General features: G+C 52.3%; 1 protein-coding gene across 1 annotated transcript; it reads left to right on the top strand.

The window, feature by feature from the left end:
* Positions 1-1906: 1906 nt before the first annotated feature.
* Positions 1907-11467, top strand: NR1I2 (nuclear receptor subfamily 1 group I member 2). Its single transcript, XM_036243375.1, has 8 exons — positions 1907-2124; positions 4440-4573; positions 6088-6275; positions 7178-7455; positions 9290-9432; positions 9628-9744; positions 10083-10188; positions 11323-11467. The coding sequence occupies exons 1-8, from the start codon at positions 2093-2095 to the stop codon at positions 11465-11467; spliced, it is 1143 nt and encodes a 380-aa protein (XP_036099268.1). The 5' UTR covers positions 1907-2092.
* Positions 11468-14063: the final 2596 nt, after the last annotated feature.

Raw genomic sequence — 14063 nt, 5'->3', positions numbered from 1 at the left:
GACTCAGGCATCTTGTTGTCCTTACACACGGCTTCCCTTCTAGGGAACAGCAATGACTCCGATTGCTGAGGGGGGGCCTCCCCGCTCTTCCTTTGTCCCCAGTTGGTCTTTTATGTGCAGAACTTCTGCCAGTCGTCTCTGTGGCCCTGGATTCTGCCATTCCCAGTGGCTGCTGAAGGAAGCTGAACACTTAAGGCAGGTTGTCTTCCTCCAGTGTGCACTCTGCAATAATAACTTGCGTAGAAAGTTTCCCTTCCTGTGACGCTCTTCAGCTGTGGGACACTCCTTGTGACTGTGAGCTGGTGGAGGGTTTTATGGCAGGCCCGGGATTGATGCCAAAGAAATGACTCCCGGCTTTTGTAGAACATGAAAAAGAACCAACAGAACAGTATCTGGTGTGTGATAGATGCTCAACAATGTTTGAGCACCTATCATTATTGAGTGAAATAATAAATGTTATAATAATTACCTTTTGCAAAGGACCTAGAACACTGCACATTTCAATAACTGTTAGTTGTCATTTTAGTATCTGCTCCATCCTTTTTTTCAAAAATTTTCTTTATTTTTTAAAGAGGTGTAATTGACATACAACATTATCTTAGTTTCAGGTATACCTCGTTATGATTTGATGTTTGTACATGTTGCAAAATGATCACCACAATAGGGCTGGTTAACATCCGGTCACCATCCTTGTTCAGCTCAAGTTTCCAGTCGGCCTATTTTATTTGCAGTTTTCTGAGGGCCAGGGTCAGGCGACAGAGTAATTTCTAATTCATCCTTACAAGTGAAACGGTCACCTTTCATCTGCCATGCTATTAGAAACAGAAATTTGTGTGTCGACAGTTTACTAAACATTTTATTTTGGTTTCAGAAAAGGCAACATTGTCTGTGGTGTGGTGGCCCCTGCAGTTGGTGCCTAGAGACTTGGGAAGAGTAGGAATAGGATAGTTTCCAGTTTCTACTCACACGCTCAGTGCCCATCCCAAGTAGAAGTCAAGTCACTCTCAAGGTGAGTGCTGCCTGGGTGGACATTTTGAGCGCAGCTCCATTGATGGTTACAAGCTCTTTGATTATTCAGCTGTGCCCCAGCTGGACTGGGACTTGGGCCATTTTTTCTCTGTATTGTGAGCCTGGCCCCTCTCTATCTTTCTCCCCATCTGGTCATTTACTCAACTGAAAACCCTCTTTCTGCCCAGCCATTCCAGCTCTCTCTGGGAGCCTGGGCCACAGCATGCCCGAGAGGCTGTCCCTTGCTAGTCTCCCCAGTCCCAGAAACTATCTAGAACAAGTGGCCTGTCCCAAAGGCTGCTCCCTGTTTGGCCTTGGGCCAACTCATGTCCTCCTAAGCTTAGTCCACTCAAGAATTACTTCTACAATCCGACCCAGGTAGTCTTTCCTTTCTCCTTGTCATTTCTTCCTCTTACCCTTCTCTCTCCCACGTTCTTGCTCATGGGATAGCACTTTGTAATATTATTGCTTACAAATATTACAATGTAGAATATACACATACATTGTTAGTAATGTATAACCTATTAACTATAATTTCTCCACTAATCATTAGAGTGAAAATATATCTCTGGGTAACTTGAATGATGTAAGATGGGAGAAAATTTCTATCCTCAAGGTTGGAAATGTCAACAATTCCAGATAGGCTTCCAAATCCAGATACCCTAGTTAATTTTATTTCAGGGCCCTATTATTACACACACAATGACATGGCTACATCTCTCTTTACAACAACTCCAGCCCCACCTCCGTTTCTTCCACGATAGGTGAGCTCTTGGGTCCACAGAATCTGATGTGAGGGACGCACAGTGAAGACCACCTCAGTCCATCCCTGTCCATCCCTTTAATTACCTGTGTTTGTTTTTGTTGTTGTTTGTTTTGTTTTGTTTTTACTTCTAGTCCCAGAGGGCCAGAAGCAAACCTGGAGGTGACACCTGAAGAGAGCTGGAACCGTGATGACCTTGTGTACTGTGGAGAAGCAGACTCCACTCCTGGAAAGCCCCCCGTCAGTGCAGAGGAGGGAGGTGGGGGACCTCACATTTGCCGTGTATGTGGGGACAAAGCCACTGGTTATCACTTCAATGTCATGACATGTGAAGGATGCAAGGGTTTCTTCAGGTAGAGTAATCTGTCACCCTTCACCCACCTGCCACCCCTGACACACTGAGTCTCATCTGACTGGGTTCTGCCATTAGCCCACTGGGCACTAGGGCCTCAGCTTGACCAGTCTCCCAGGTTCAGGGTGTGGGCCAGTGGCCCATCAAAGGCTCCTAATTAGTCTCAGGAGAGCCATGTGTATCACCTTCTGCTTCCTACCCGAGAAGGGTCTCCTTCCATTAAGATACCCCTTTGTTTCTCCATACATTCTGAATAAATTAGAAATTCAGTCTGTAAAAGAGGAAAGAATCTGAAAATCCAAAGTGCAAGTGTTCGAATCAGTTTTAGAGAGTCGTTGTTAAGTAAGAATGGCATCAAATAAATGAAGAACACGACAACACAAGCTCACCTAGAAACAGCCAAATAATCCAAAAAGTTATAGACTCAAAAGTCCCAGCTCACAACCAGACAGGCCCCGACAGACAGGGGGCTCACGTTGTCCCGCTGAAGAGAGAGAAGAGCAGAGGTCAGTGCTGGCCTCCAACCAAGAGGAGGAGAAGCCACCAGGAAAGGAGGGGCGCTCAGGCAGGAGGGTGGAGGAGGAGCTCTCCACTGGCCCTCAGAGAGCAGCTCCCACCGCAGGAGGTGGCATTCTTGGACAGCCAGCCGGCCTTGGCTTCAGAGAGTTCTTCCTGGAGGCTGGGCATGAAAACAAACCTTCCTGGATGAAAACAAACCCTAGGGCCAGGGCGCCCCCTACAGTCCCAAAGATGGGCTGCCGGTCCGCATGTTATGTTTGGGGGGCCACAACCCAGGAGGATGTCCAGGCCTGGGTCAGCCCAGGGGGGCACTGTAGGGGTTCAGTGTCCCCTCCTACACCCAGAGTGAAGAAACCTTGGCTTTGGGCAGCTGTGGTCAAGCTTGAGCCATTCTGGGGTCCCAGGGGTTAGGTGAGCCTGGGGCACATTCTGAGACCCCGTGTTCCAGTGGGAAACAAGCACACATGTCGTGTGGGTTGTAGCAGACGCCAGATCAGCAACAGGGTCAGGCTGAGTTCAGGTAAAGGGACAGAACAGGCCCCTCAGTAAGGAAAAGGATACCTCTCAGAAGCGGTCTAACGGCCTCAGGCTGGTGTGGCCAGCAGCTCCGTTCTCTCCATTTTCTGCTCTGCCACCCTGCACCAGCGCTCTGGCCTCAGCTCCGGGCGGGGGCAGCGACCAGTGTTCATCCCTGGAACAAAAAGGCCCATCTCGTCCTCTCTCTAGGAGCAAGGAGGCCTGTCCCAGAAGACACCCCCCCCCCCCCCCCCCCCCCCCGCCGTAGGCTGGACCTGGGCGCCAGGCTACTCCTGAGCAGCTCGCTCACAGAGAGCACAGCCCTGAGCTAGGCACAGGCCAGCAGGGCCGCGTGGGGGGCGGGGCCTGAGCCGGGCCTGACCCTGGCCGCGGCCTCTGAGTAGAAGGCTGTGGGGTGTGGGTCCCCTGTTCTCCCCCAACCCAGGCTGTCCTGAGGCTCCCTGAGGGAGGCAGTGCACTCTAGTGCTAAGAGCTAGTCTTCTGGTATCAGGCAGACACAGATTCAAATTTCAGCTTGTCACTTATCTGGAGGACAGGTAGCGATTTACCTTTGACTCAGTTTCTGCATCCGTGTCAGACTGACGACACGATGTATTTTGTTTTATTTTATTTTATTGTTTATTGTTATTATTATTATTATTATTATTTTGACACGATGTATTTGGTAGAGTTGTGAGAACTAATTTGCAAAGCTCTGCATAACATCTAGGCCCGCATCTACTGACCCAGAGCATGCTGTTAACAAGCCAGACCGCCTTCCCCTTCTACCCTTCCAGGTGTTCTCGGGTAGCATCAGGGGTCTCTTACCCAGACCAGCAGGGGAGGCAAAAAAGGGTGGTGGTACCTATGAAGCACCTGCTCCCTGGGTACCCAGTAACAAGAACAGAGGGTGTCAGGGGGAAGGGCTGGGGTGTGGGGCGGGGAGGAACGTGGGCCTGGGGCCTGGGGCCTGGGGCGGAAGCATCCCAGACAGTGGCTCAGGCTGCAGCCCGGCCTGTTGGAAGCACCGGCACAGTGTGAACTTGGCCGAAAGCTTCCGCCTGCTGCCCTCCAGCGACCCCTGGGCCTCGAGGGAAGCCCAGCCCTGATGGAAGATGGAGGAGCCCAGCTCTACCTTTCCTCTGCTGGGGGGCAAAGGCAGGCCCGCAGAGGGCTCGCTAGTGTCCCGTGGTAATAGAGGGGACGGGAGAAAGGGAGCTGTGGCCTGTACCCCCCTGGCCTGTTCCCACTGCCAACCTTCTGTTCTGTGTTCTCTCCCAGGAGGGCCATGAAAAGCAACGCCCGCCTGAGGTGCCCCTTCCGGAAGGGCACCTGTGAGATCACCCGGAAGACCCGGCGGCAGTGCCAGGCCTGCCGCTTGCGCAAGTGCCTGGAGAGCGGCATGAAGAAGGAGAGTGAGTGGCAGGACGAGCCTGAGGGCATGCGGCCCAGCAGGAATGGGCCTGGGGGCTGTGTACGCGCAGGTGTGCAGGCGGCACCGTGCATGTGTGTGCGCATATGCACAGGCGCCTGTGGCCTGTGGGCAACAGGCAGAGCTTGCCGCCCATCTGCCAGCGCTGCCACCGTCCCTCCCGGGGGACATGACAGATGGAGGGCAAATTTATCCTCTGCTCTGGGTGTGGTGGGGTCTCAGGGCAGAGTCATGCACCTCTCTCCCCTCAGGTGCCCTTGTGACTCTTTTTGTCCCCTTTATAATGGTCCCTATGGAGTTTTAGCCAAATTAGGGGAGGTGAATGTGGGAAAGGGAAGCCAGAGACACATGGAGTGATAGGATCCCCAACCTTCCAGTGGGTAGTGCCCAGTGGCATCCTACAGAGGAACGTTCCGGGACAGGGGACACAGGATGCTGTCGCTCTGCCTGTTAGGCTCTGGTATGACTGTGCTCCAGGTCAGAGACTGACGCTCGTGGGGAAAAGCCTAGGAGCCTCCAGTGCAGAGCTGGAGACGTCCAGCGATCATGGAGTGGGCCACCTCTTTCAGGCACAGGTTCCCTGGGTCTGTGGGCAGAGCCTTTCCTGCAGCCCAACAGAGAGTGAGGCCTTCACCCTGTCCCTGCTGTTCCCCCCGAGGGCCCCCACAGCTTCACTTCCCACACACAAGTAGGCTCCAGAAATCCATGGGAGGCCGCAAGCTCCATCCAGGCCGCTTGGGAAGTGGTCGGGTTGACATTTCTTGCTAAGCAATAGTCCCAGCTTCGCAAGGGCTTGGAGACCCGGAGGACTTGGGGGACTCTGAGGAGTCTGGTTGGTATCTGATGCACTAAACAGGAATACAGACTTTCAGGTGCTGAACATGTATTAAATTCCAGGGTGTGTGTGCATGAAGAATACACAGAGCTTGGCAAAAAGGTTTACAGTCATGAGTACACAAAACAGAGTATATTCTTGTATTATTAATACAACTGTAAACCTACTTTTGCCTACCATGTATATATACCATAAGCTGTATACATGTGTATATATGTCTATGTATATGTGTGTGTGTATCCTATATAATATAACCAGGACCTGTAGTAGGCACTTTTCATGCACTACCTCATTGTGACAGCAGTAGGAGCTGAGCATTGTCACCTCAGATTACAAGGAAGAAAACTGAAGGCAGGAGAGGTTAAGGAGTTTGCTCAAGGTCACTGCGGTCACTCAAACCCAGCTGTCACTCAATCCTAGCACTTTTTGCTTCTGAAGTCCAAGCTCTTCCCACTGCTCCATTAAGCAGTCGTGGGCAGCACACCAGCCACACCTCATCCCTCTGTCCTCATCCTGTGTTTCTCCAGAGGAGCCCACAGTCCTCAGGAGTCTGGAGAAGGCTGGCTTTCTTGTCAACAGCTCTTCCCCGACTGCTGCCCGGGGGGCTAAGAGGGTGGCCTAGCTGCTCACAGGTGCTGAGCCTGCCCCGGCTGTCCCTGCAGTGATCATGTCTGATGCAGCCGTGGAGCGGAGACGAGCCTTGATCAGGAAGAAGAAGCGAGAACGGATTGAGATGCGGCCCCTGGGAGCCCAGGGTCTAACTGAAGAGCAGCAGACAATGATCAAGGAGCTGATGGACGCTCAGATGAAAACCTTTGACACCACCTTCTCCCATTTCAAGAATTTCCGGGTATGAGGCTTGAGAGTTGGCTCAGCAGCTGTGCCAGCTCCTCAAAATCCAATGTCATTACCAGGGATCCTCAAAGAGGACATCAGTTGCAGCAGCACCTGGGAACTTATTAGGACTTGTTAGGAATGCAAGTCCTCAGATCACCCCAGATCTTTAAATCAGAAACTCTGAGAGTGTACCCAGTAGGCTGCATTTTTACAAGATCCCCAGGTGATTCTGACACATGCCCAGATTTGAGAATCTTTGCTTTCTCCTTCCGCAGCAGGTGGAAACTGGGTCATAAATGGAGTCTTGTAAGCTGAGTTGTCCCAGGGTTGCTGGCGTTCAGAACTTAATGAAAACAGGGCCAGGATCTGCTGGGGGTATGACGTTTGTGAACTGGTTTTACTGATTCAAAACACGTTAGTGATCTCAGCCCTGTCAGCCACGTCCGATCCCTGTGCCCTCCTCCCCGGCGGTGCTCACAGTATCACAGGTGACCTGCTCAGGGCACTGGTAGCCAGTGCCCCCAGAGGTCTGTTCTTTCCATCTCTAGACCCCAGACCCTTCTCTCTGAGTCTCCCTTGTGCAGGGTCAGGGATGCTTGGGACCCACCCAGGGGATAGGCCCCCTCACCTTCCCCTGGGGTAGGGAGCAAACCCATGTCTGACCAGGCAGGGATGTGAGGGACCATTAATTTACAGGTCTAAAAGTGCTCCACCTGATAGGAGACCAGAGAAAAAAAGCAAGTGCTGTGTGTGTTTGTGTGTGTGTGTGTGTGTGTGTGTGTGTGTGTGCCGGCACCTGCAGTTATGCATCCTCCCAAGTCTGTTGCTGTGGGCGCCCATGTGGGGCTCATGTGGGAACCTGTTTGGGAGAATACATGCTGTCTACCCTCCCCTTCGCCTCCTGCTCTGTTCCAGCTGCCCGAGGTGCTCAGCAGCAGCGGTGAGAGCCCAGAATCTCTGCAGACTGCATCGGGGGAAGAAGCCACCAAGTGGAAGCAGATCCGAGAAGATCTGTGCTCCCTGAAGGTCGTCTCCCTGCAGCTGCGGGGGGAGGATGGCAGCATCTGGAACTACAAACCCCCAGCCGAAGGCTGTGGGAAAGACATCTTTTCCCTGCTGCCTCACATGGCTGACATGTCAACCTACATGTTCAAAGGCATCATCAACTTTGCCAAAGTCATCTCCTACTTCAGGTGGGACATGGGGGTTGGGGGATGGGTATAGAACGGGGCAGAAAATGGCCAGCAGGTTCGAAGGCTCTGGGGTAGATCCCTCAGAAGTTGGGGGATGTTGGTGCCCAAAGACTCTTCTTTGTCTCTGCCCCCACCCACCGTGGCAGCGGCACTGTGGGGGTTGGGGCCCTCACTGTTGGCTCCTGAGCTATGGGCCTGTGGGCTGCTGTTTAATCTCAGTGTCTCCGCCTCCTCATCTTAGAAGGGAACTCACAAAGCCCACTTGCTGGGCTGCCATATCAATAAGAAAACGTCAGATCATCCAGCTCATACATGCTGGGCACTCATCGGTAATTTCCGTCCGTTTCTCCCTAAAAGGACAGGAATCACAGATCGACAGTCACAGAACAAAGGGAGCTGGTAGGAAAGGAGGAGAGTCCAAAGGGAGAAGGAGAGAGACAGGCACAGACGCTGGGCCTCCAGCAGCCTGCCTTCAGAAGTGGCTGAGAAGGCCCTGGGGAGGAGGGCCGCCGAGAACCAAGGGGTTGGGACTCCCCACAGTGAGGTGTGGAGGCAACAACCATGGGCAGTGGGGCAGCGAGGGCCTGGGGTCCTCCTGGTGTGGGGACAAACACTGCCCCATGATACGTGACCTGTCAGGGCTAGAGATGACAGAGGCATCTCTGCCCCGGGGTTGGCCGCCTGGCCTTGCTGGGCCTGGTTAGGTGGAGTTTAGTAACACATGAGGGACCCTGATTTCACCAGCAGGCAGAGGGCAGTTATGTTCCAGCCCATGGGTTCCCCTGTGGCTCTGTGGGTGACACATAGGACCTATTGAAGGAGGTGAGGGTGACCACAGGCTGGAGTGGAGTTCAGATTGTGTCAGTTAAGTCAAAGGAGTGGGAGAAAGGCCCATGTACACAGTGGACCTGCGTGATCTCCACTGACATCCAGTGACCCACAGTTCAACACCAGGATGGGAGGCCACTCGCTACCTCTCGTGGCCACAGTTCTAAGCACAACCACCGAGGAGCTGGCATTGCTATCACCCTCCTTCTACAGAGAGAAAACAGGTTCAGGAACTTGCACAGGTCACAGTTCATCAGAGAGGCCCGATTTGGATGCACAGAGTAGAGAGTTCAGAGCCACTGCCTGCCAGGTCCTGGGCTGGGTGCTGGGGAGACACGAAGAAGATGGATTTCACGGCATTTGTAGCTCAGGATCATGGATCTGAGAGAAGACAGTGTGAGGAATTCCCGAGGAGAGCAAAGCCAGGCAGAGCACCTGAGGGGGCGCTGTGGCTAGGCCTGTGCTCAGTGTTGGGTCTGGGGCTCAGGGCTGCCTGGAAACAGCAGGAGGCAAACACCCCCACTGCAGGGAACTCACACCAAGATAGTAGCCACAGCAGGACTCGGGAAAGGCGACAGCTTGGCCTGAAGGACTAGCAGGATTTACTCAAGTGAAGCTAAAGGGGCAATCATTCCTAGTGGGGAAACTGAGGCAGAAAGTCATGAGGCCAGGGACCAGGACCAGGGCATCAGCTGTGGGTCAGTGGCTGTGCAGGGAGTTGGAGGAGACGGGGCCGGGTTGTAAGGGAGGTCAAACTCCTTTGGTGGGAGTCCCTGAGCTAAGAGGAGACTGGAGAGAGATGGCAGGGAGGGGTAATCTGCTTGGCTAGGTTGTGAGGGGCGAGATTGGAGGCAACCAAAAGCAACTGCAATCGTCTGCAGGGGTAGGAGCCTGTCCTGCCTCCTCCCTCCCTCCCTCCCTCTCCCTGAGCTCTGGATTATGGGAGTGGGTGCTGGTCTGTGGTGGCTTCCTGGAAGCTGGCATCCCCTCCCGTCCCTGCTGCCAGGCGCCTGCCCATTGAGGACCAGATCTCCCTGCTGAAGGGGGCCGCCTTCGAGCTGTGCCAGCTGAGGTTCAACACCGTGTTCAATGCAGAGACCGGGACCTGGGAGTGTGGCCGGCTGTCCTACTGCTTGGAAGACCCTGCAGGTGCCCCAGAGCCACCTGCCTGCCCTGGCAAAGGGAGGGAGCGACCAGGGAGGGAGGAGAGGAACACCCCAGGATGTGCATGTCCTGGGAATGCAGGCAGGAGACTGGGCGACGGGAAGAAAGACCTTGGTGAGGGAAGTCTGGGTCTTGGGTCCACTCCCTGACACGTCCCCCTCATCCTGCACCCACCCACAGGTGGCTTCCAGCAGCTTCTACTGGAGCCAGTGTTGAAATTCCACTACATGCTGAAGAAGCTGCGGCTGCGGAAGGAGGAGTACGTGCTGATGCAGGCCATCTCCCTCTTCTCCCCAGGTGAGGGCCCACCGTCCTGCCTGGCCTCTCTGCGCCCCGGCTTGCTCAAATCCCAGCTTTAGCTGCAGGAGGCAGAATTCTCTCCTCTGCCCTCCCCAGGGGAGGTGTTACCCGATGGGTTTGCTTCCTCTCAACGGCACAACCAGGACGGGGACCCCAGCTGGTGCCACTTTGGGTGGGTGGGCGATGCACAGCCCTCCTGGTGCTCCACTCATTTCCTGCCTGGGTGTCTCTGGAAGGTGGTTGGTGGCCAGGCAGTTTGCTCTCTCTGGGCTGGACTGAGCTTGTCCTTGCCCCACGGCCTTGCTGGCACCACACTGCCTTCCCCTTCCTACCAGACCGCCCGGGTGTGGTGCAGCGCAGCGTGGTGGACCAGCTGCAGGAGCGGTTTGCCATCGCCCTGAAGGCCTACATCGAGTACAGTCGTCCCCAGCCCAGCCACCGGTGAGCAGTGAGCAGGGAGGGTGTGAGGGAGGCCCTCGGTGGCCCTGCCCTCCAGGCCCTGTTCTGGGTCTTTCTGGGAGAGCAGGCTGGAGCCACTCCTGGGGCAGGCTCTGAGTGCCAAGGCTTTGGGGCCCTGTTCTGTGACCTGCACTGAGCTCCAGCCCAATAGTGGAGAAACCTGAAAAGAGCCCAAGGTGAGCCCAGCTGACAGGATATTGCTGCTGAGGTACAGCTCATGTCTGCTGGGCCTTCCCTTCTGTCATCAAGGGGCAGAAACAGCCAGGTCATCTCCTGAGGACCCTGCAGGGTCTTCTAGCAATAGCCAGCAATAAGCATAATGGTAATAAAGATAGTGATAACAAGAATGGTGATAATAGTCGATCTGTAATAGCTATCATTGATTGAGAACTGCTAGCCCTGGAACCAAGCAAATGGGCGGGAAACTGCTCAGTCTGTTCTCTACCCCAAAGGAGGAAGGCTGCTAAGGGCTGGGCGGACAGGGGCCCCCACCCTTCCCTGGGCTTCGACAGTCCGCAGGCTCGAGCCACGAGGGGTGAAGGCAGTACTGAGGGTGCTGGTCTGAACGTATGCCTCCAGTCTTTACGTGGCCTGCTCCAGCTTTCTTTGAGCTCTTGGAATGCTGCAATGGCTGTGTCTACATTTGCTCAGTCTTCCCCTGTGTGGAGCTGGGAGGCATCGTGGGGAAACTGAGGCACCAGGTGTGTCTCAGTCCCTGGCTCCTGGGCTAGATCCAGGAACGGAGAGCCTCCTGTAGCCCCGGCTTCCACCACCACTGACTCAGTCCTGAGCCCTCAGCCCAGCCCTGAGGCAGGGATTCCCCCAAGCTGACCTATGCACTTGGTGCCTGCAATGCCTGGGTGTCCCTGCGGGCATCTCCCAGAGGATGTGGTGTGAATTGGGGGTGCAGGTCCATGCCTCAAGCCCCCAGGCTATTCGGCCCTTCTCATCCACAGGCTGAAAAAGATTAGGGACTTCAACTGAAACTTTCTTGGCTGACCCGAAATGTTCTGAGATTAAAACCCCCGACCTTGTGCAACTTCAGAGCAGTCCCAGGGCTGGTGGGTGAGGGCAAGAGTGGGCTGCACCCCATCATTTCCTCTGGCTGGCCCGCAGGTTTCTGTTCCTGAAGATCATGGCTATGCTCACTGAGCTTCGCAGCATCAACGCCCAGCACACGCAGCGGCTGCTGCGCATCCACGACTTACACCCCTTCGCCACCCCGCTCATGCAAGAACTGTTCAGCATCTCAGATGACTGAGCGGCTGCCCCGTGGGTGCGCCTCTGTGGGGCAGCCGGAGACATCGCCGAGAGCCGACCAGGGAACTCAGGACAGCTCTGCTGATGCTGGCTCGTGCTCCTCAGGAAGGGACGTGGGCCCCCAGTCCCCAGCTCAGTCTGTGGAAAGCAAAGCCATGACCCTCAGACGAGAGTGCACTGGCATGCAGGTCGGGCCTCTCAAGAGGCAAGGCCACCACCCCCTTGGGAAAGGCCCTGCTGCGGTCTGGGGGTTTAGTGTCATGGTAGCAGAGCAGAAAGGATGACTGGGGCTGGGCCATCTGAGGATTTATGACCACACCCAAGTTCATTAGCTTCTTGGATCTTTTCGCTATTTCCAGTACCGTTCTCCTACTTTCCACGCACTCGGAACCCGCAGCCCCTTCCTGGGGTGCTCAGTGAGTTCCAGACCTGTGTCGATCAGCAAGCAGGTGCATTAGTGTCCATGGGAGTCTTCTAGAGAGAAGCCAGAGAGCCTGCATCAAGTGTCAGAAGCTTGTCATGACCCTTCCGTGTTCATTCTTCCCTCCTTCTGTCTCTGCAGCCATTCAAACACATCGTTAAGTACCGACAATATGCAACCTGTGTGGTATCCATAAACTGGTCATAGATCCTCACCTCAAAGAGTTTATAATTCCCTAACTATAGTTCATGTAGGAGATCCCTGAACATGTGTGTGCACATGTGTGTGACTTCGTGGAGGTCTGCTTCATATCTGAACTTGGGTTTGGGTTTGCTCCTGAGGCTGGAACACCGGGGTGTTGTGACAGGCTACATTGACAGGCAGTTAATAAATGTGTTAGATATGTATGCACCATATGTTCCCGTCTACAAATCTATTTTCTGAACCCAAGGGGATGAAAGTGTTTGCTTTGTGTATAGCTATTTTGAGTAAAAATGTTTTTGCTTTTCTGCCAATTACATTTTAACTAATTTTACATAAAGCATTCCACACCTAAGGCTCAGTTAGCAAATATAAAACCAAGTTTAATGTCAAATCAAGGCAAGACGGCTTCAATAACTAACTTTTGGCTAGTTAAACTTTTTTTTTTTCACCATCTTTTCTGGGGAATAAAAGACATGTGGGGTGAGAAAATAGAAATGTCTGGTGTATAATACATAAATTTGTATTTCTACTTTTTACTACTCTACTATTGCCCTTTACATATCTGAAGGCTGGTGGTGCAAGAACATAAAAATACATTTACTTGATTTTCTCATAAAATGATTGTTCCATATAAAAATTTAATATATTTATACCATAATTAAAAATGTAGTAATTAAACTATTTTTTTTTGTTAATTCTCACCCAAGGATACTTTTCTATTGATTTTTTTTTTTTTTTGATAGAGTGGAAGGGAGGGAGACAGAGAGAGAGAGAGAGAGAGAGAGAGAGAGAGAGACATCAATATGAGAGAGACACATCAATTGGTTGCCTCCTGCAGGACCCCGACTGGGGCTAGGATCAAACCTGCAACCCATGTACATGCCCTTGACCAGGAATTGGACCCTCGACCCTTTGGCCCAGGGGCTGATGCTCTAACTACTGAGAAAAACAGGCCAGGGCAGTAATTGAACTAATTTTAAGTCTAATGTGTTGATGGAAATAAAGCTATGAGTTAACTGAATTTTAAAGAACAGATACTTGTTTAGTTTTTACTGTTTTACAAGAAGTTGACCAAACTTTGAGAACATAAGAAATCAACACTATACATCAAAGTGAGCAAACCTTATTCCCTACATTCTCTCCAGATTTACCAGCCCCTTCTGCATCAAGTATAGAACACTCATATTTATTTATTTACTTACTTTTTATTTTTTATCCTCACTCGAGGACACTTTTTCATTTTTTTGTTCAGATAGAGTGGCAGGGAGAGAGAGGAAGAGAGAGAGAAACATCGATGTGAAAGGGACACATCGAGTGGCTGCCACCAGCACGACCCAACCAGGGCCTGGGACAAACTGCAACCGAGATACATACCTTTAGTGGGAACCGAACCTGGGTCTCTCTGGACCACAGGCTGACGCTCAAACCGCTGAGCCAAATTAGCCAGGGCTCATTTTTAGAAAAGAAATTGTGTGTGTGGTGTGTGTGGGGGGTGGCGGAGCTTCTCTCTGCAAATACAATAAATACAGCTTTTGCCCCAGGAATGTGTCTTTTTTGGAAATATAAATTTTATTCAACTGCATTCATAAATCAAATGCATCTCCTCTTCCCCATTGGAATAATTTAGAGTGTGTTAGTCATTCAAATGTAGGCTACAGTAAAGTGAAGGCAAGATGAGATTGAGATGTGAAGTAATCAGCAAATGAATAGATAAAAAAGCTGTAGCACATTTACATAAAGGAATACTATGCAGCCATGAAAAAAGAAGGAAATCTTACCCTTTGTGACAGCATGGATGGACCTGGAGAGTATTATGCTAAGTGAAATAAGCCAGTCAGAGAAAGACAAATACCATATGATCTCACTAACATGTGGAATCTAATGAACAAAATAAAATGACAAACAAAACAGAACTGGAGGCATGGAAGCATGGAACAGACTGACAGATAGAGGGGAGGGAGGTAGGGGGACT

The sequence above is a fragment of the Molossus molossus genome, unplaced genomic scaffold (genome assembly GCF_014108415.1).
Source record: "Molossus molossus isolate mMolMol1 unplaced genomic scaffold, mMolMol1.p scaffold_m16_p_5, whole genome shotgun sequence".
NCBI classification, from domain to species: Eukaryota; Metazoa; Chordata; class Mammalia; order Chiroptera; family Molossidae; genus Molossus; species Molossus molossus.
The sequence above is the reverse complement of the archived record's forward strand: the minus strand, read 5'-3'. Positions and strand labels throughout refer to the sequence as shown.

What these genes read in the sequence shown, in the direction of transcription:
- NR1I2 (XM_036243375.1), top strand. Translation starts at nt 2,093, where the DNA reads ATGACATGTGAAGGATGCAAGGGTTTCTTCAG. An exon ending in GGATGCAAGGGTTTCTTCAG is followed by an intron (nt 2,125 to 4,439) that starts GTAGAGTAATCT and finishes GTTCTCTCCCAG; the next exon opens with GAGGGCCATGAAAAGCAACG. An exon ending in GAGCGGCATGAAGAAGGAGA is followed by an intron (nt 4,574 to 6,087) that starts GTGAGTGGCAGG and finishes CTGTCCCTGCAG; the next exon opens with TGATCATGTCTGATGCAGCC.